The 21,025-nt window shown below is 36.8% G+C and overlaps 1 protein-coding gene across 3 annotated transcripts in view; it reads left to right on the forward strand.

Annotated features, from left to right (window-relative positions):
- The window catches only part of diaph3 (diaphanous-related formin 3), a 388,621-nt gene that overhangs the window by 282,827 nt on the left and 84,769 nt on the right, over positions 1-21,025 (forward strand). For all 3 annotated transcript variants that reach the window (XM_077203763.1, XM_077203765.1, XM_077203764.1), the window contains 2 exons: positions 4,533-4,657; positions 13,156-13,320. In XM_077203763.1, coding sequence (XP_077059878.1) covers positions 4,533-4,657; positions 13,156-13,320 — 290 coding nt within the window. The remainder of the gene's footprint in view (positions 1-4,532; positions 4,658-13,155; positions 13,321-21,025) is intronic.

The raw sequence follows: 21,025 nt of genomic DNA on the forward strand, positions 1-21,025 counted from the left end.
CTAGGGCTGGATTCACCTAGCTATTGCAATGTTGTTGTTGTTGTTTTTTCGATTCTAAAATCACTTTTTATTCTAGAATCGATATTAATTAAAATTCAATTGCTTTATTTTTGTCCTTGCTTGTAGATGAGGTTGACAGAAGTCAGCCACTTTCGTTCCAACAGAGGATGAAATGTGTTATCTATGAGTGTTGAGTGATGTAATATCCCAAGTGGACGCGTGGAAGAGACGTGAGACTGAAAGCACTGAAAAGCCTTCACGCTACTCATATGCTGAGAGAGAGATAAGACAATAGAGCTGCACGATTCATCTTTAAAAAATTGATCTCGATTCAAATACCCACGCGATCTTTCAATTTGTCTATTAAACTTTGACAAAATCATATCGCAACATTCAAAGCTGTGTTGCCGCTGCCACTGACCCGGAGAGAGTTGTCATGAAACCGCTTCTTTTCAACCTCATAGTATTATTATTTCTGTGATGCAATAGTTAAAATGATCATAGAAGTACTTGGATAAAAGTTTAAAGTTAAAATATGAACACTGATGTCTACAATAGCGATAAACATCAGCTTTTGATAGAAACTTGGTGCTTAAAATAACACATTTATCGATTACATAGTTTCGCCATTAAGTGGCGACAAGTGACTGTTCCATTTTTTTTGTTATTGAATCATTTATTCAAGAGAATGTACTGTAGTATTGTATAATGCTTCTGAAATAAAAGTCAGAAAGATGTGATTTGTTTTTGTAAATATGACTCATCTTATATGTATAAGTGTAGCTTATGATTTAACTTTTCCTGATGGTCTAGTGTTAAAGAGAATGCAATATCAAATCGCAATACTTGTAGAATCGCATTTCTTAAAAACAAATCGCAATGCGTATCATATCGGCACCCAAGTATCGTGATGGTATCGAATCAGGAGATAGGTGTATCGTCCCAGCCCTAGTTGAGCAATGTAGGTTTTTCTGTCATGTCCTCTTTCTCCTACTCTGGCTCTGCAGCTTTTCATTAGTTTCACTTTTTTTTTCTCCCTGTCCGTCTCTTTCCCTCCTGTTCCCAATTTCATTAGTGCTGCCTGCTCTTGTGCCCTTCATCAAAGCTGAAATGGCATTATGGGTAATATATCCCCACCACACTGAACGTCTGTCCCTGCCCACCCCTCAGGAAACAGCCTTTGATTGTTTTACAGATATTACTTCCATTATTCTGTCCTTTAGAGCTCACATTTGCAGGTGTATGTTTTGTTTTTCTCCTGGAGATGGAGATGTTTTCATTAAGAATTAGCTATTGTCATTCCCCAACTATTATGTTTTTGTCTCCCATTGTGGTGCGGTTAGGTCTAGGTGATTCCCTTCAGTGGCTGCTAATGGAGGGTTCATACATGTGTTTCTTTAGTGTTTTTGTTTTCAGGAGCACCTGCTGACTATTATTGAGGCTTTCTTTTACATTTTTATTTCCTTTGGCACACACTTTCCTACCAAAGTGGCTCTTAAGAAAGGGCATTTCTAAATCTAATGAGTTACCTAGACAGCAGCTTTGTCCGAAAGCTGAAAAATACTGCCTCTATAGCCAGCATAGACGTATCCTTTGCTGCCTATGATATCCCACAATCCTCTGTGTTTAATTCTGTGATATTTGAGCAAAAAATAAAGATGGTGTCTGAAAGATGAAATTGGTGGTTAGTTTGTGTATAGATGTATACACTTTTTTTCACGTAAACACAAACAATCCTGCCATATATCTAAATTCAAAATCATTTGTCTTTGACCTGTACAGAAACAACACAGATGAATCATGATGAAAGTTTGTTCAAAAATACTTTTTTGAAAGAAAATAATGCTTTTATTATACTGTTATTTTGAATTTCTATTAATTGAAAAAAATCCTTATTTTTTTTTAATCAATTTACACCAAAAATATTAGGCAGGACAATAGTTTTCAACATTGAAATATGAAATATAAAATATATTAAAATGGAAAACAGTTATTTTAAATTGTAATACTATTTCACTCTATTATTTTTTAAATGTATTTTTGTTTGAAAAACATTACAATCAAATCTTACCAAACCCAAACTTTTGAATGGTTTGGTTCTTTGTTCACAAGGCTAATTGCTTAGAACATGTCTCCCCAACATGCTGCATAATAATACTTTGTGCATGAATAAATGTATCTTACAGATATTCAAATTGACAGATAGCTCTGTAGGCGCTGGACTCTTGGGTCGCACTCAAAATGCCAGTGCCAGATAGAGACATTTACCTCTCTACATTGACTCCATGAGAGGGAGCTAGAGATGAGTTTTTGTGGCTAAAGTGAGGTTTTGTCCTGTCTGGTTATTTGTATGCACTTTGGTTTTGATTCAGCTGTATACTGTTCTAAATGCAAAATGTCTGCTTTGACTTTGTAGGCCAAGATATGGATAGTGTGAGAGGCTCAATCAGTTGCTAATAGCTTCAAATTGTTCTTCATGCTTGTTAAAAATCATTCACCCTACCCCAAAAAAGGTCTGACTTAACTAAGCAGATTACTGTTAAGTAGTTTAACATTTACACAATTCTTCATGAAAATGCAATAAATAATATCCTGCTAAGCTGAGCACATATAAGCCAAATCTCAACCCATGAGGTTCAGTCAATGTGTCCCATCAAATTAAGCTAACACTGTGCATGGAACAAGATCGTCCCCTCCAAACAGAGTCTGCTTAATCAAACCTGAGCCTCTTATTAAAGTCACATAATTACCTCTTCAAACTACCAGCATGTGTGAGGAACGGGTGAAAGATGCAGGCCTGGTTTGGTCTTAACGCAACTGTTGTAATAATAATGAACCAAATTTATCTCTAAAAAAAATTATAGTTTTATGTAATAGAGTCTGCTAATAGGACATTGAACCTTTTAGAAAAGATATGCTATAAAGCTGATGTGTGTAATTTCTTTACCACTTGGGTCAACAAACTCCCCTTCTCACACACACACAATTAAAGGGGCATTCTGCAATTCTAGCTATTTCTTCGCTGATTTTCACTTTTGTTGTCGCATGTTTTGTCAACGAGCTCCCCTACAGCTGTGGGGCGTATATTTCACAACAATGTCGTAAAAAAAACTCACTTGCGGCACCATCCTCGCCCTTTCTACCGCTGCTCATGTGCATTTGTTATTATCGGATCCGGACAACTTTATCATGTGGAGCTCTGTCTACCGAGGTGGGTAATACATCATACACATTGAGGGCGGCGTGTGTGTTTGTCGAATTGCCGTAAAGCAGTTTGTGTTTCCGCTCGTTCTCGCTTCTCACGAGACTTCCTATTTCCAACTTACCGGGACGTTAATCCTCATGTTGCAAGGTTGGTTTTCCGCCTAGGAACGTTGGGGGGAGCGGGGAAAGTCACCAATCTCACCAGAACAGGTTATTAAACCATCCAAATGATTTCTAAATGGTTTTATTAAGTTGAAATAGTTGCCGAATATCCCTTTAAATAAACAAAAAGAGCACACATTTATACCTCATACATCCTGAATGAGTCTGCACGGAATACCTAGTCAGTAATGTGTGTGAGAGAGGAACACTAATGTGATGTTGATCAAATGTTGAGAATAGTAACCGACACACACAGTCACTGTGACAGGTGTTCATACAATTGACTATGCACATTTACACTCCAGTTGAAGACACACTTCAGATGTGCAAAATGTAGCATTTACCATGTGATACAATGCTGTTCGAATTGTTAACATTAGTCAAGATGAACTAACAATAAAAAATACTTCCAAAATGTATTTCAACATTTATTAATGCATTACTTTGTATCTATTAACAATATTTCATGGATCTGAGCCAACATGAACTAACACAGATCAGTGTTTTGTTATCTAATCTTAACAAAGATGAATAAATACTGTTACAAATAAATTGCTAATTGTTAGTTAATTTTAACTCACATTAACTAATGAGACCTTAATGTAAAGTGTTACCCTGCTCTTTATCAATGCTATTATCTTTTTTTCTTGTTGTAATTGCATATATAAACCAAACACATCAGATGTATTGCATAGAAAACAAAAATGGCAAACAAATGGCATTAAATTGCTTTGAAATAAAGATTAATAAAATAATTAACACCAGTGAGACCATAGAGTTAAAAATGATCAAACGGCTTGGCTGTTGACATCTCACACTGTGTGAAAGAAAAGACGTCAACTCTCTCTACTTTTTTTAAATGAATTGTTTGCTGTCTAGCTATAAAAAGGACTCAAAACAGATTATATGTATATATGCAGTATATGACTGCAGAGTCTTCTGAAGACATACGGCAGCTTTGTGCGAGGAACAGGCTGAAATTTTCCCCCTCCGTTATAGCTCTGAAAGCTCTATAAACTTTTTTTCTTCCCAGTGAATGTCCCTGTCCAACAGAACTTGGTTTCTGAGGAGTGTTTGTCATCTGAAAACTTGCATTTTGGTTCTGCTGTAAGTAAAGCGTGCCAGTGCATTGTTTTAAATCTGTATCTCTGTGTGTGTGTGTATAGTATCAGCAGAAAACCTTGAGAAGAGCCTGAGACAGATGGAGAAACACCTGCTGCAGTTGGAGAAGGATCTGGACACTTTCGGCTCCAAAGACGACCAGCAGGACCTGTTCCACAGCAAGATGGCAATATCCTTTCACACGTTTGCACACACATAAACACACTGTACATTTCTTTGTTTTCTTCTTTTTTTTTGTCTGAACACACTTATTCATTGTTGTGGTGCTATCAACATTGTTAGTTCTCTTGCACATGGTGGAAACACATTTTCTGGCACCCTTGTCAACCTCACACGTATTCACAAACACTAATCAGAGTTTATGTCGCCGTGTGCGAATAAATTATTTATATTGAACTTCACCGGGCTGCTTGTGAAACCTGGTTTGATAATGGAGTTGTACATTCCTGTGCTTGCTTGTTAGTTCTTTTCCTTGCTGTCTGTCATTGCTCTCGAAATCATTTCCTGCGGTCTTGATGCTGTCTCCTTTGCAAATGGCAAATGTTTGAAAGCCAGACGTGTTGCCAGGGGAGATACCAGTGGCACAAACTAAACACTGATCAAAACAGATACCCTAATAAACATCAATGAACGTTTCTTTTAGTGCATTTTGTACAGCTCTGTGGAGCAGGTGGTCTTGTGTAGCTTCGTTATTCATTTTTCTTAATTGGGCTCTACCAAATGTTTTATTTTTTGCTGGTGTGGTTGCTGTTTCATGGGCAAAAAAACAGCTTTGACTTTATTACTTTAGTGGGGTGCTCATGATCCAGTGAATTCCGGCAGTAGATGCCTGTGTTCTGGGTCTGACCCGACTGCTCTACCCTTCACGTTGTCCTAGCTAGACTCTACCAGGGGAGGTTATTATCTCACTCACCAGCCACATAGTGGACGGTCTTCCACCCTACGTCCCTCCTCTCATCCATACTGTTTTTCTCTGTTTATTTATGTTTCTATTGCCCTTTCTGCTATTCTATTGCCCTTTCTTTTTTCGTTTTTTCTGCTCTAGCCTTTAATTTTTAATTTTAATTTTTCTTCTTCATTTAATAACTACATTTAGTGCCTTGTCCCTACCGATATATTTTACGAAATCATTGACTCAAATGCTAGAGAGCTACCCTGCTAGACAGCATTTTGGGGTATTGTTTTTTAAATTTGAAAACACTCATGATGCCAAAAATATGCTCTCTTGGTGGGTATTTGCAGTGGTCTCTTACAATGGGCATCGACTTTGCATTTGTAAGACTTGCGTAGTAATGTGCTGCACTATTAGGGATGCGCGATATATTGGTACCAGTTGTCAGCTGATTTTGGAGTTTTTCTTTAATGGTTTTTTGTTTTGTTTGTCATTTAGAATTGCCTTTGCCATCTAATGCTCACTTAGTTCATTTTTAAAAACAATAACAATTTAATAACATTTAAGACCCCTTCACACCAAGAACTATAACTATAATGATTACTATTTATAATATTAGCGTTCACACCAGAGGACAATATAATTTGTTTATTTTAAGCATGCTCTGCAGTAGCAGTCTGTAGTCTGTCACTTTAAATGCTCTCGCTCTTAAAATAAAATTGATTCTGATTGGCTGTCAGTGGTTTTTTCGTTCATCAGCTGAGGGAAACATTTTTTTTTTTAGAACTATATCTTTATCATTAAAGTTATCGCTCTTGGTGTGAATTGGCCTTTGAATGTAATATTGTGAAAAACGTCATAATGCAGATTATCAGTATTCGCCAGTGTTGCATCTCTAAAAATATACAATCTAACCAGAGCCTGCATTTTATGGACACTACATACCATTTTATGGACACTAAATGGCCAAAAGTATGCAAGGACCCGAATATTCTGCTATAACAGCATATAACATGATGTTTTGCTATGTCCTATTCTACTGTAAATGACTAGGGAGACTGTTTATTTTATTTTATGAAATAGTTAATTAGAAGGTGGTGTCCACATGCATTTGTGTGTCTCTCAGGTACTGTATTATGTGGTGTTTGTTAATAGTGTGTCTTACTGTTGTTTAAGTCTACAGTATGAGAGTCTAACAAGCTCAGGTGTACAGGATGTTCGATGAATCGTATCAAGAATCAATGCTTTTCAATCCCTCTGCACAGAACTTGTATTCAAGGGTCAGCCATCAACCTCTCTCTCTCTCTCTATTTAGTTTAGCTCTCTGTCATTTAGAACAAAAACCCAGAACCCACATTCCTCTTGCTTTCCTCTGTTACAAGGCAGGGGCCCCTTTCTTTCCTCAGAGCTCTTAGCGCCAGCAACCAGATCAGTATTAACGTTAATGAAGTCTTATCGCTCTCTCTCTCATACACCGTCTGTCCTTTCATTAGGTGATTAGTCCCCTGCGCCTCATTCTGCGTTCATATTTGGAAGGCGTGAATGAACTCACAGTATAAAAGACAGCAGAGGAGACGCACACAACAGATCTGTGTGCATATGCCACCGAAAGAACTCCCAAAAGATTTCATGTGTATGCCGAACAAGCATCGCTGTCCGGCCTGTCTGCCCTCCTTTATAATGTCTTTATCATGAATAAGTCATGGAGGACCCGAGTCCCGGTGTGAAATGTGTGGGTTAGAGTAGCTCCGTCCTGTCTCTAGATGACTACTTTTTAGCAGAGTTCTGGCTAATAGTCACTTGTATCTTGCCTAGGAAGAGCTGATTATGCAAGTCAGCTGTTCAGGTGAGCTTACAAAGAAACTGTGGCAATCTAGGACAGTAGATTGCCACACAGTAGAGATTTTGCTCAATTCAGCACAAACACACTAATGCATATAAAACAGCACACAAGTTATATATATATATATATATATATATATATATATATATATATATATATATATATATATATATATATATATATAAAGGACATAAATATTATTGTGTTGGTAGCCACTCAATGTTAATGATGAGTCTTACAGCAAACTCAGTTAAGATCTAGGCATATTAATTTAGGATTTATACAAGATATATTTGATAAATCAAATGCAGCATTATTTATAGCAATTAAGCAAACTACCCTGAATAATTTTGTGGGCTTTAACATAAGGACTGTCGAATGACAGCAGGTGCGATTGTCATCTGTAGTGGCACTTAACTACAGATCTGTTTGTAGTGTAACTGCGCTTCATAGAGGCTGCCGTGGTGCAGTTCACAAGTCAAGCAGAGAGTACCTCCTGAAAACAGTTCACCTAGCGGCCACCTCGTACACACACAGACACGCGCACACACACACACACACACACACACACACACACACACACACACACACACACACACACACACTCTCTCTCTCTCTCAAGCAAAAACCAGTAATAAAAGTAAAATTTCCTTGGACGTTGATTTAAAGTTTTAACAGAATTTTTTGGGGGGGGGGGGGGTGGTTGGAATAGTGTGATGTGAGGCACCAGCTTCAAACCGGATTACTAATTAAAAATCACATCAAAGTCGAAAATATTAGTTATGATATTTGTAAAGCTTGCCATCTTTGCATAGGCATTCCTGACCTCACAGCAAGGATTAGACCCAGATTCTCTCTTTCATGTCATGTGTGTAAGAGTCACAGTGTCAGTGCATGCATGTGTATGGGTGAGACATAATGCTAATGTTTGTCAGACATTTTTTGTGGCTTAGTGAAGCGGAGTATGATATGAAAAGAGCTCTTTGCCCTTGAGAGTGAATATGTGTGGGTTATATGCTTTTATATCTACATCCTAGTGAAATTTCACAGCAGTAAACAATAAGAATATTTTTATTTTCTTAGCACTTGTGTTTATATACTGTAAAAGTCTTTGTCCAACCCCAAGGACACACACATATGTATATGTATATAGTTTCCCTCTTGCCCACTGTTTTCTTTCTTTGTTGGCATGTATGTAGATTGATCACTCTCCATTCCAAAGGAAAACTTTGATCTTCATCAAAGATTTTCACCCATCCCTTTTTCTCACACCAGACTTGTGTTCCCAGCATGTTATTTTCAGTGTGCACACATGGCAGTGTTCATGTGATATGCAAGTGAACACGTGTAGGGTGTTAATTAATGACATGCGCAACTATTAATATTTGCTTATGAGCAATTCCATGCAAATGTCACCTTACCATGAAAAATGAAGTTTTTACCAAAAGAACAAAAACCTATTTAAGTTGTGCATTTAGGTATGCATTTTACTGCATTAATGTGCTTTAATAGAAATTTGAAGGAAATCGCAATGTTTATCCAGCACATATGAGGTGTGCACCTTTAGTAAAATTACATTTTCATCCAACTATCATTTCATGTTTCCAAAAGAGTTAGATCTTGATCAACTAATGGTCAACAATGAATTGGAATGACATCGGTCAGTTAGATCAAAACAATTTCAAATACAATTTTTAGGTTAAAACGGCATCTGTCTCTGATGTAGACTAGTGTAGATTTATTTAAATGCAGGTCCCACACTGGTTACACTTAACAGCATGAGAGATGGCGTGAACACTTGCTATATAATCACGTGTTATTATACATAACCATTTGCGGAACAATTTCAGTTTTAATTTGATTAACTTAGAGGACAAAGCATTTTTTAAAGCATTTTAAATGCATTTTCACAGTCTAATATGTTCCTCTTTCAGAACTGTAACCGATAGATATTTTAATAGATATTAAATTGATATTAAATAAATGACACAATAGATATTTTATGTTCTGTGGAGAGCCAACCCTTCTCCAGTTGGTGGATATTGTTGCTTCTTGTTTTTCTATTGTAATTCACATAAAGTCTACAAAATACGTTATCTCCCAATAACACACAACTTTTTTTTTTTGTCACGTCTATAACGTATGGTGACACCCACACCCACACACAATTAAAATATTAAACGTGTTAATAGACTGATTTTTTTTCTGATGTCTAGAATAGAGGTCGACCGATAGTGGATTTTACCGATACCGATATTTAGGTTTGATCGTAAATGCCGATAACAGATACTTCAACCGATATTTTTTAAAACGTATACTGGATTAAAAACAAACATAACACTCACAAGTAAAACAATGCTGAACTGAAATGTGCTAAATTAAATAAATATATAAATATGAATATATTAAAATAAGAAGTTCTACAGAACGAACTCTATAGAGAAAATAATTTAAATATTAAAATATTACAAGTTTCGTTAGCTATAACCTAGAAACATACTTACATTTCATAGGTAACACTTTGCAAGTCGCATTTGTTAACAACGATGTATTAGCTAGCTTTCATGAACTATATGCATTATGCAATATACATTTTTACTGCATGTATTAAAATGAGCAATACATTTGAACCTTTATCATTCATGTTAGTTCATAGTACATTAAGGTAATAACAGATAAAATAAGAATTAAAACTACATTTCAAATGCATTAGTAAATGTTGAAATTAACAAACTAACAATGAATAATACTTCTACAACTTTTATTAACCTAAGTTAATGCTAAAAATGGAATCTTATTGTAAAGTGTTAGCATTTCATATAATTCCAGAGAGTCATGCTTAAGTTAAAGATGGCCATTAAAATTTAATAAACTTATACGTAATATAGCCTATTTATAGTCTCTCACTTTATTTGCTTCTATTTTAGAACACTTGATGATTATCTAATCAAAATAACAAGATGTATTGTAGTGATAAAAAAAAGAACTTAAATCGAACATGTTTCTGATTTGTTTGTTGCTGTCGGCTAACTTAACGTTACATGAACATATCAATGTTAAGAAAGCAATCACGCCGATAGTTTTAAATATACAACTTCGTCGGCTAATGAATGCATAAAAGTGACCAGCTGGATATAAAATAATGCAAATAGATGGTAACAATTGCAACATAAAACATTTGGGTCAGGTCTGCGTGTGTTTTTGTCACATTGTTTAAACCACTTGACTGAGGTACTAATGTTAGAGTTAGAGTCCTCTCAGCCTCGACGGCAAACATACTTCTGTTCTTTCTCTGCTGATGCAGCATCTAGTCAACAAATTAATTACTTTATAATGATATGGCAATATACTTAAGTGTTATGTATTCATACCGTTTCGCTGTCAGTTTTTTAAATGCGCATCTGAAGTGTCAGCGCTCCCTGTGCTGCCCGTTCTCTCCTTTCTGCGCGCAGCCTCACATGCTAACGTCAACATCTCAGCCAGTGATAGTTGGTTATTTGTCCTCTAGAGGCCGCTCTTGCTCTGCATAATGCCAGCAGTCTCTTCTCAGCGCTCTCGTACTGTGTAATGACTCCGCTCCACTTCTCAGCCACTCCAGCAACGGAAAAACTATCGGTGTGGATTTTTACCGATAACGATAGTTCCACCAATAAACTATCGGTGCCGATCTCTAGTCTAGAATCTATTGTCAGGGGTTTAGGAAAATACAAACAGAGGATACAATATATTGGTAATGAATACATTCTATTATAATTTATTTCAGGTTTTGAGTTCAAATGACACGTCCATAGGGCTGGAATTGAGGATAGGATTGGGGATGGAATAGGGATTCATTAAAATGTTGGTGTAGGCACTGTTTGTGTTACAGCCATCAGCATCACCTCAAATTTCCTGACTTGTTTTGGAGAGGTTGCTGTGTTTGTGTAGTTGAAGATGAAGATAATACAAATAGTAGAGGTGGTTTGCTTTGAATTCAAAGAAAGGCATGAACTGATAAAATCTGTACCTTGAATGCAAGTCTCATTGGGAAAAAAGTGTCTTCCAAAAGTCATTGTGGTTGTTAGTTTTGGAAAGACAAGCACTTCTCACATTTGCTTTAAAGGGGTCATCGGATGCCCATTTTCCTCAAGTTGGTATGATTCTTTCAGGTCTTTATGTAAAGTTTGTAAACCACTTTGGTTCAAATTCCTCAATGGTTGTTTAAAACAACACCCCTTTTTACCTCCTCAAAAACAGCTTTGTTCACAGCGACCTGTTTCGGTGCGTCTCTTTAAATGATAATGAGCAACTGCTCACCCCACCTCTCCCTTCCATGGGGGGTTTCACACAAGGCAAGTAAAGTGCTGCCTTAGCAACTTGCCGTATACAAATTTTGGACCGTATACAAATGGCGGAAATATGCTAATACGGAACAGTCCGTCAGTGGTCATGGGCGGAGCGTGATTATTGAGTGTTTAGGCTTTTTGATTATAAAAAAAAAGAGCAAATGGATTTTCTTCATTGTATGGTGGTGTCCACACCAAGCGTGCCGCACAAGCCCTGAAAAGTGAAGCCAAAGCGCCTTGATCGCCCATCCGGTGACTGGTCCTAGTATAGGTCATAAACCCCACCTCCCCGTGTTATTCAACAGGATGTGAGACCAACTAAACAAATAAATTACACTTCAAATATATTTTTTCCAATGGTAGTTTTTATCACGCTGATGTAAGTTCAAGTGTCTGTTTTTAAAATTAGTTCATTTTTAGTTAGGTACGTGATGCTATAAAAACGGTGGTGTGACGTCATGATTGACATGTTTTCTAAGCGAAATAGTCACTGAAGCACCAACAGACTTTGGGGTCTTCGGAGGACTGAGGAGATTGTATTTACTTTATTTTAACAAGCCTTTTGTCGTACTGCAATCAACAGACATCAAAATTGGAGCAGAACGGAGGAACGGAGCAGACATAGGCCACAAAAAGTGCAGGACTGGGAGAGTGCATTCGGCGAGTATTAGGGCGGGGTGTTTTTGCATCCGATGACCCCTTTAAAAAGGGGAAAATGTAGGGTTTTTATTCTAGTCTTGCTAAGATCTGAATGAATTTATGGTTGTTCAGTGTTGCCATAAGGGTCACCTTAAAAACATGGGCTTTGCAGAGATTTGTAGCCCACATGCTTCCATTCGATATAAATGCATGTGAGCTGCAAATAAATGTGGAACATAAACACTGGTTTAAATGACTGTCTACAAGTACTTTTTAGCCATCTATAATTATGTTTGTTAAAGAATAAAATGCCTATATGCAGCATGCTTTCCCGATAAATGACATGTTTTGTATTCACTCCTACTGTACACACCAGCACAGTTTTAATTGGATAAAGAGCAGTAATGGATAAAGCACTTGGCTCTTTGCAGAAGTGCAGCAGTTTTAACCATAATTAAAATGAACTGGACTTTTACATGTGAACTATTTATATGCTCTTACACGATATGTGTCTGGGTTATTGCATGTGCGGGTTGCACAACTTTAGCAAGTGTTGGTTTATGGGTTTGTAGTCATGCGAATCAGGGATTAAAAGTTAATTGTTTTAATTTTGACTCATTCTTAGCGGAAACTACGCTTAAGCACTGGCATTTCACAACATCCTCTCCAAATGTAACCTTTTAGAATAAAATAAAAGATTAACTTTCCTTGCCTTGAAATGAGAGTGCACTGTAATAATAAACTTGAAAATTAAATAACAATTTCATAAATTACTGCTAATTTATAGAACTTTTTTTGAATGCATCTTTTTTTTTTTCATTTTATTTATTTAATTTAACCAAAGAATCACAATAAAGAAGAAAATGTATTATTCCTTAAATTATTTAAATGAAAATCCTGTTGACAACACCTTTTCTCGTTTACTTTTCAATACTGTTTTGGAAAAGTCCTTGACATTGATTCCTCACAGTTTCTCTACGCAGGCGAGAGATCAGTACCAGAAGCTGATGATCATGCACAGTAATATGGTGACCCTTTACCTCAACATGCTGGAGTTTTTCGCCATCGACTCCAAGAAGACTTCTGTGGAGGAACTCTTCACTGACCTCAGCAACTTCAGAGCCATGTTCATGGTAAGCCACGACCTGATTCAGCTCATAATCACAGTCTCTATACCATATGAAATGGAGTCGTGTCAGTGCCCCGTTGAAACCAGCTTGTGTTTTTGGTATCTGCAGCTTTGCAGTAGCCCCACACCAGCTTTCAATGACTTTACAGGGAATAATCTGCTTCTTTCTCCTTCCAGCCTTGACCCTTTTGGCCTACAAGCCCTGACCTACTTGAACAGGAGGAAGTCTTGTGTATGTTATCATAAGTAGAGGGAACACTGGGTATTTAGTAGCCAAATACATCTCGTCTTGCAACGATAGGTGCAGGTTATGCACACATTAAGACTGAGCGCTTTCTGTCTCCACTTACTGTCATTTTGTGTGTGCGTGCTTTCACACACTCCCTTCATTCCCATTCTGAAGGTTCTAGTGCACTAATCTGACAAAAGAGAAGCCGCCTGTCTCCTTTATGAAAAGCCATTTGAAATGCAAAGTTATTTTCCACTTGGCTGCTACAGTGATGAGACGAATCTCGTTGCCTTTATTATTTTAAATGATTTCATGATGGGAATGCTGAAATTTGGGGAATGAGCTGACGGCGGGTCCACCATCAGATGCATGATAATGCACTCCTGCGGCGCACCTTTGAAACCTGTTCTCGGTGCAGCGAGGGACACAGAACTTGCGCTCCAGATGAGCAGCCTGTACTGTACTCCGTCAGACTGAGTTTTCACACTCGCCGTGAAACTGGGCAACAGAGCACGATAGGGGTTGTAATTGACCAAAATCATCAGTCTGAAAAATGTAGCATGAAGGGTTCAGACTGTCATGTTTAAAAGAAGATTCTTGGTTGTGTTTTTGCTTTATAGATTTCAGACTGGGCTTGGATGCCACATTTGACACAAACAAAAATGACACTGAGGGACAGCTCATTCAATACGTGTAAAACTTTAGGAAATACACTGTCAATTCATTGTCAACAATGTTGTCTGATCCAGAGTTTTTCAAACTTGGGTCTTCTGAAAATAAAATAAAAAATAGAAAAATAATTATAATGCATAATAGTATTAATAATATAAATAGTAAAATATATTATATTAATATTGGCTAAAGTACAATCATGATGTAAATTTTACATTGATTTACTTAATTAATTTATGTATTTAATAATTTATTTATTTCATATTATTAATATAAACTGTATTATACTTACCTTTATATTTCCAGATAATATATATATAAAAGAAAATTCTGGCTTTAGAACATTCACAATGTAAATTAATTTATTTTTATCACAGTAACATCAAATGCATTTACAATCCAGTTTACTTGTGTATATGGCATATTTTAGAGTAAAACAATTGAGTTTTTTTTTTAATGTATTTGTTTTTTCCAAATAATATCTCAACAAATTGTTTGTTTATTTATTCACTAATTTTGTAATGTGGACAATAACCCTAGGAACATGAATTAAGGTCAAATCTCGGTGGTTTCAAGATTTTAAAGGGGTTTAGCCAGATGCAAATGTTTCTTTCTTCTTCTCTAACCCATTCTTCCTAACCTCTGCTTCTCTTTCTTTTCTGTCCATTCTTCACCCTAATACAGAATGTCTCTCCCTTACTCTCTCCCTCTTTCTGCCCTTTTCCAGGTCAGTGAGTTTTCAGCCCTCAGAAGCAGCTTGTTTAAATCAATGCTGAGGAGTGGCAGGGGACCAGCAGTAGAGCAGGAGGCTACAGGCCTTCACACACACTCACCTTACCACAACACTGTATGCACTCACACATTCCTGCACACCAAACACTCACACACATGCAGACCTGCAGCCACGCATGCTTAGTCATCCTCTCAATAACATCTCTCTCGCTCGCTATTTTCAGTTTTGACTGCTTTTTTCTGCAGAATGACATTGACAGGATGTCTGCATTTTGATAGAGATTGTTTTTGGCTGCTGCCTCACTGATTCCCAGCAACACGGGCACATACTTGACACACACATTCTAACTTTCTCAACCCATTTTCTAGGGGTGCACCGATATGAAAATTTTGGCCGATACATGTAACCGATAATTCTTTACATTTGAAAGTCGATAACCAATATATTGGCCGATAAATGTAAATTAAAATTTTGATATACTTTGATAGTTTGATACATAAACAAAATTCTCACCATTAAAAACCATGTCCCAAACACTTCAACATAAATCAAACATTTACAATATAGTAGAGTTTGAACCAGTGTAAAATTCCTTAACTTTTAAAATTAATTTTACGCTCCTATGGCCAACTTTCTTCAATAAAAAAATGGTAGCACTTTATAATAAGGTTTCATTTTGTTAGCATTAGTTAACATTAACCAGCAATTAATGAACAGTACTTCTACAGCATTAATTAATCTTAGTTAATGTTAAGCTCAACATTTTATAAACAGTTTTTGAGATCCAAAGTTGTATCTGTTAACATTAATGAACTGTGAACTAACATGAACACAAATATTTTATTTTACACAATAAGGCTATTGCTCTCTGTTAGTTCATGTTAGTTAATGCATTAACAAATGAGACCTTATTGTAAAGTGTTACCAAAAAAATCTATTGCCAAATGGATTAGCCTCCGCACGGACAATAAGGAAATTATTTTAATCAAACCATATTGTTGATGAAAATAAAATGAGAGCAACAAAATGCTAGTTATTAACAATGCAACAAATGTTTTTGAAAAAAATAATAAACATTTTTACTATTACAGTAATAGTAAACATCTTTAATATTAGGCTTACTGTTTCTAATGACATCATTGCTGTTTGAGCTGCGCGTGCTGAAGCTGAAGAAAACGAACGTTAAACTGTATCACTCTGCTAGAATGTTAATAAACTCAACGGTTGCTGAAGAATGCAACTAAACTAAAGAATTTACAACTTTAAACTTACAACTTAAAATTATGATATGAATAATATAATGATAGCTTTTAATGTTTTGCATTGCTGTTTGATCGCGCGCGATGAAGCTGAAGAGAAGGAGCACTGGGAAACTGAAGAAAGAATTTTTCTAGCAGGTTTAAATCCGTTAAATTAAAAAAGTTAAATTTTCTTATCGGATCGATAACGATAACATCAAAAATGACTATTTATCGCCGATATCGATATGTGGTCGATATATCGTGCATCCCTACCATTTTCCTATTCTCTTTCTTAGGGTGGAAAAGTGTCAGGAATGAAGAAAGAAAAGAAAGACAAAAAGAGAGACTGTGAGACAGACTAAGATAGGAGTCACACAGAGAATTAAATGAAAAAGGTGGGGACAAAAGAAAGTAATAATGCAGCAGCAAATGACCATTTCTGCCAATTAGACTGTTATGAATAATTACATTTGTGTAGGGAGAGATGGATCCCACCTCACCTTACCTCCTTTCACATCTCTATATGAGCATTGTGTCTCTAAACCCAGTGAGCTACCACTGCGACATTTTGGGGCACCATAAGCACATTTGAGTACTTGTATAAGCCTGTAATATCCAGAAACTGTGTTTAGGTAGGCGGCTTTCATTTTAATTCAAAGACTTTTACGAAGCCCAAAAATGCTGTATCTAATACAGCTTTAATATCTAATACAGTGTTGCTCCTGATGTAATTTTACCTTGTTATATAGGTAATTATAATATAATAATGTAATGTAATATATATTTACCATAATATTTTCTTAATATATGTAAGTATAATCATGATGTGAATTAGATGTGCCTGTTTCTATGCATGTATGTTTATATATGTATTTTTATATTTTTAATGTTATTATCATAATGATATTTATTATATTTACCATAAAATATCCACATCATATTCTAATAATTTTTGGGGGTTTTGTACAATGATGATATAAATGACATTTATTTAACAATATTGTCTTCATCACACTTTATTTATATCATACTAAATATGTTATGATTCTAATTTAAACTTTCATTGTTTTAAGGATTTTTAGGAAAAATGTATTTTATTATTTAAAGCATTGATACTGTAGGTATCTCTGGTTTGTAAAATGCTCTCTTGATTGTCGGTATATTTGATAGGATCATGCAAACTCCCTTATGATCCAGGCTAGGTAGGTAGCTCTGATTTGGATGCGTCTGTGATGCAGGAAATGCTGCTTTGCAGGCTGCTCATTATCACAATTATGATTTGGATGTTGTCTGTAGCTTTGATTTGTTAATGCAGTTTCCTGAATTTTGTCTTCAAAAGTTGTACTGTACATGTAGGCTGCTGTGATTCCGAAAGGTCGACAAAATCCAAATACGATGCCTATGCAGCTTTGTTTGTCTCTGATACCCAGAGGGTACTAGCTTTTGAAACAGCCATTGAGTGGAATTGGAAATTGAAGGACAGAGCAGAAAGTATGTATTGAGAGGATCTGCTTTACAAGGGTTCATTTTACAATCCTGAAAAACATGTGCGGCCAAATTGTGGTCTGTGTTTTTTATTTTATAAAATCACAAAGATTTGAGAAAGGATTCTTATGCGACATAGTAATAGTAATTTGATTTCACATCTCGCTCTAAGCTGCAGGTTGCTCTTGGAAATGTATCCTTGCACGTAAAATACCAAAATAAAATGACAAAGGGGGTGAATTGTTTTAAGCAGAAGTTAATTATGAGGCTAAAGCTCAAGAGAGTCTCGCAAGCCTTGCCAAACCTCTGAATCACACCCTATAATCCTGTACCATGGGAGTTGCTGTGCCACCTCTCTTTCATTTCTACTGTTGACTTTTAAACTTTAACTGGCAGCTCTGCCTTATCAGGAAATAGCTAAAATGTTACACACAGGCACACAAACACATCAAATCATTGAAGCGTTGTCACAGCCCTCCTCATAACAGACTGACCAGGTGAACATTCTGTGGCATGCGGTTCAGTGTGATCCTCATTGCTAACACTCTGAGAGATGCTAATGTTGGACATGCCCTCGCTCGCTCTGAGGCCCTAGTGTACAGGGTGCTAGTCATTTTACATTGAACTGTGTTTTTCAGAGTCTTTTAGCGTGCGCGTCTGTATGAGCGTTCCCCCTCTCTGCTCACCCACCCGTTTGAAATAGACCAGCAGCAGTTCGGCAGTGCTGACAGGAATCCAATTGACCGTGGCTAATGGCAGACAGACAAGGGAGAGTGGGTGAACACGGGATGACCTGCAGGCAGAGAAAGAGAGAACTGGATGGAAAATGGGCATCCGTTCATCTCTCCTTGGCACAACCCATAAAGCGAGAATTCAAGACTGATAATCGCTATTTATGATGTATAAGGTCATTAAAATGCTTATATAGTCTGCTATAAGAGCTAACAGTGCAGTAAATACAGGATTTATTATAGTTCATCTCAATGATAATAGCTCTGTTACAAAATTTAACAAGCTGCCTGTTTGGATTAGATATGTGTGTGTGTAATATATATATATATATATATATATATATTTTTATTTTTTTATTTTTTTATTTTTTTTAATATACATGTTTGATTTATCAAAGATGTCTTCAAGCTCATCTATAACTTTATACTTTTTTGTCTTTTGAGGCATGTAGACCAGTTTTTGTCAAATCCAGTGGTGGGCCGTCAGGGCCAGCAAGGCCTTCTCTGCTGGCCTAAACACTATCAGAATCACTGACTTGCACTTTAATATATTTTTTCCATGAATGAGTATTAAATGATTCCCAATAGTCCATTCTCTTAATCTCACAACTTTTCTCTTGGTTGCGCTGCTTCTAATATTGTATATTAATTTTAGCGCTTTTATCCAATTATATTTCAGCCATCATGTGTTGCTAGGGTAAAATTAATCTGCCTTGAGGCCTTCATATTCGACAGTGCGGGCGCCTGTTGCTTAAAATGAATGGAAATGAAACCGTTGCTTTAACCAATCGGATAATCATTCAGATTTAATCAGCCAATCAGATTTCAATTTGACTGCACCAGGGCCATCTAGCAGGCATACAATAACGTTGGCATTTTCACGTCCTTTGATTGGGTGGTCAGAGCGCGTACTATTACTGGTAGTCAGAGGCTGAGCTAGCTAACCGCATCTGTGGTGAACTGCATAAACTACAATACATTCCTGTAGATTTAATAGTTTTTCAACCCACAAATGAATGTTTCTTTCCCTCCTCGACCCCCAGCAGGTTCAAAACTACCGGAAAAAATCCCTTATTAAGCCCTATCCAGTTTAACGCAGAGTCACGGAACTGTAACCTGTACACCAGAGTAATTGAAGTCTTTTTGAGGAAAGAAATTAGGATGGATTTTGTGTAAAACGTAATCAGTAGTTTTGGTGAGTATAATGCTTTTTTTGCCCCCGTTTTTTCCCGTGTTGAATAGGATTTTCTTAATTTTTATTGTAAATTTATGATCTAATGTTTTTTCCAAACATTCAAACTATTGTAACTTCTGACAGGGGACTATTGTAACCCTTGAAGGACAAGACAAGGGAGGCTGCATTTCTGAACTTATAATCAGAACGCAAGAACCACTGTACACTAACGCACAAGCTGAACTCACTATCTCGTTTCTCTCTACCCGGCCTTTTCCGAACGCACCGCATTAACCCTATAACTGCCGGTGCAAAATAAAAACAGCAATTTCACAACAATTGTAGAGAGTCTGTGCGCTGCCACGCTATTAAAAGTAATTAATTCACTGAAGGCCTAGGTGTGAAATCCACGACCCGACGCTGGTCAAATCCAACCCTGAAGCTCCACTATTCTGCATAATTTAGCTCCAACCCTAATTGAACACACCTGAACACAGGATAATCAAGGTCCTCAGGAGTACTAAGCTACATTTGGTTAAAACCGTTGTAAAAGTATGTTCTATATTGTGTGAAAATGTGTAGTTTTTGGGCAAACTACATCTACCGTGTTGTCACTGTCAGATAACCTACCAGCATCAGTTGTGTCACTTCACGGCCATTCACAACTTTCACCTACTGTTTTATGATTCTGAACATACTACTTCTCACATACAGTTTTGCAGGGTTAGAAAATTACAGGGAGGTGAGTTTGATCAGGGTTGATGCTAACCCTGGAGTGGGCCTCCAGGGGAGAACATTGATGTGGTTTTGCAAAATGATTATTCTTCAACCCTATAGCAGTATTTACAACTTCATCTCCATTTGTTTTTAATGAGTAACAGTTAATATCATATATTCAGCACCCAGTCCAAGACTCAACCTTAAACTGAGGGAATCCCCTCTTCTTTGGCAATCTGCGTTAAGAAAAAAACAGAGGCAGGGTGCTGCTGGGATTGACCGTGTTTATCTACTGTTTTGTCTTTGGTTGATGTTGAGCTGTGCTAATAGACCTGGTGGGCAGCTGCAGGCCACCTCCCTTGGAGACTTGTCCATACCCCCTAGAAGTCCAATAACTAAATACGATTGATTCACGCTAATTCTAGAAATTGCATAGCACTTAGTTGTAGTTGTGTTTGACCTCTCTGTGCTTTAACCTACTTTATGCCGTCAATGTGTTCCAGAGTTTGTTTGTTTAGTTATTCATGTAGTCTGTCAGGTAGAGATGCACCTATAGACCTTATGCGCCAGAGAAAGAGGGCGAAGCCGTCTTTAGAATATTGTCTTTGAACTTCCGTTTTTGCAGTCGCTCTGTATATTTCTATGGCATTGCTGTCCAGGAGTAATTAGCTTTTGAAGTGGATTTAATTAATTTAAAGTTAACGAAAGTTATCATGAGGATTGTAAT

The sequence above is a fragment of the Siphateles boraxobius genome, unplaced genomic scaffold (genome assembly GCF_051911475.1).
Source record: "Siphateles boraxobius isolate OS27281-9 unplaced genomic scaffold, OSU_SipBor_1 5, whole genome shotgun sequence".
NCBI lineage: Eukaryota > Metazoa > Chordata > Actinopteri > Cypriniformes > Leuciscidae > Siphateles > Siphateles boraxobius.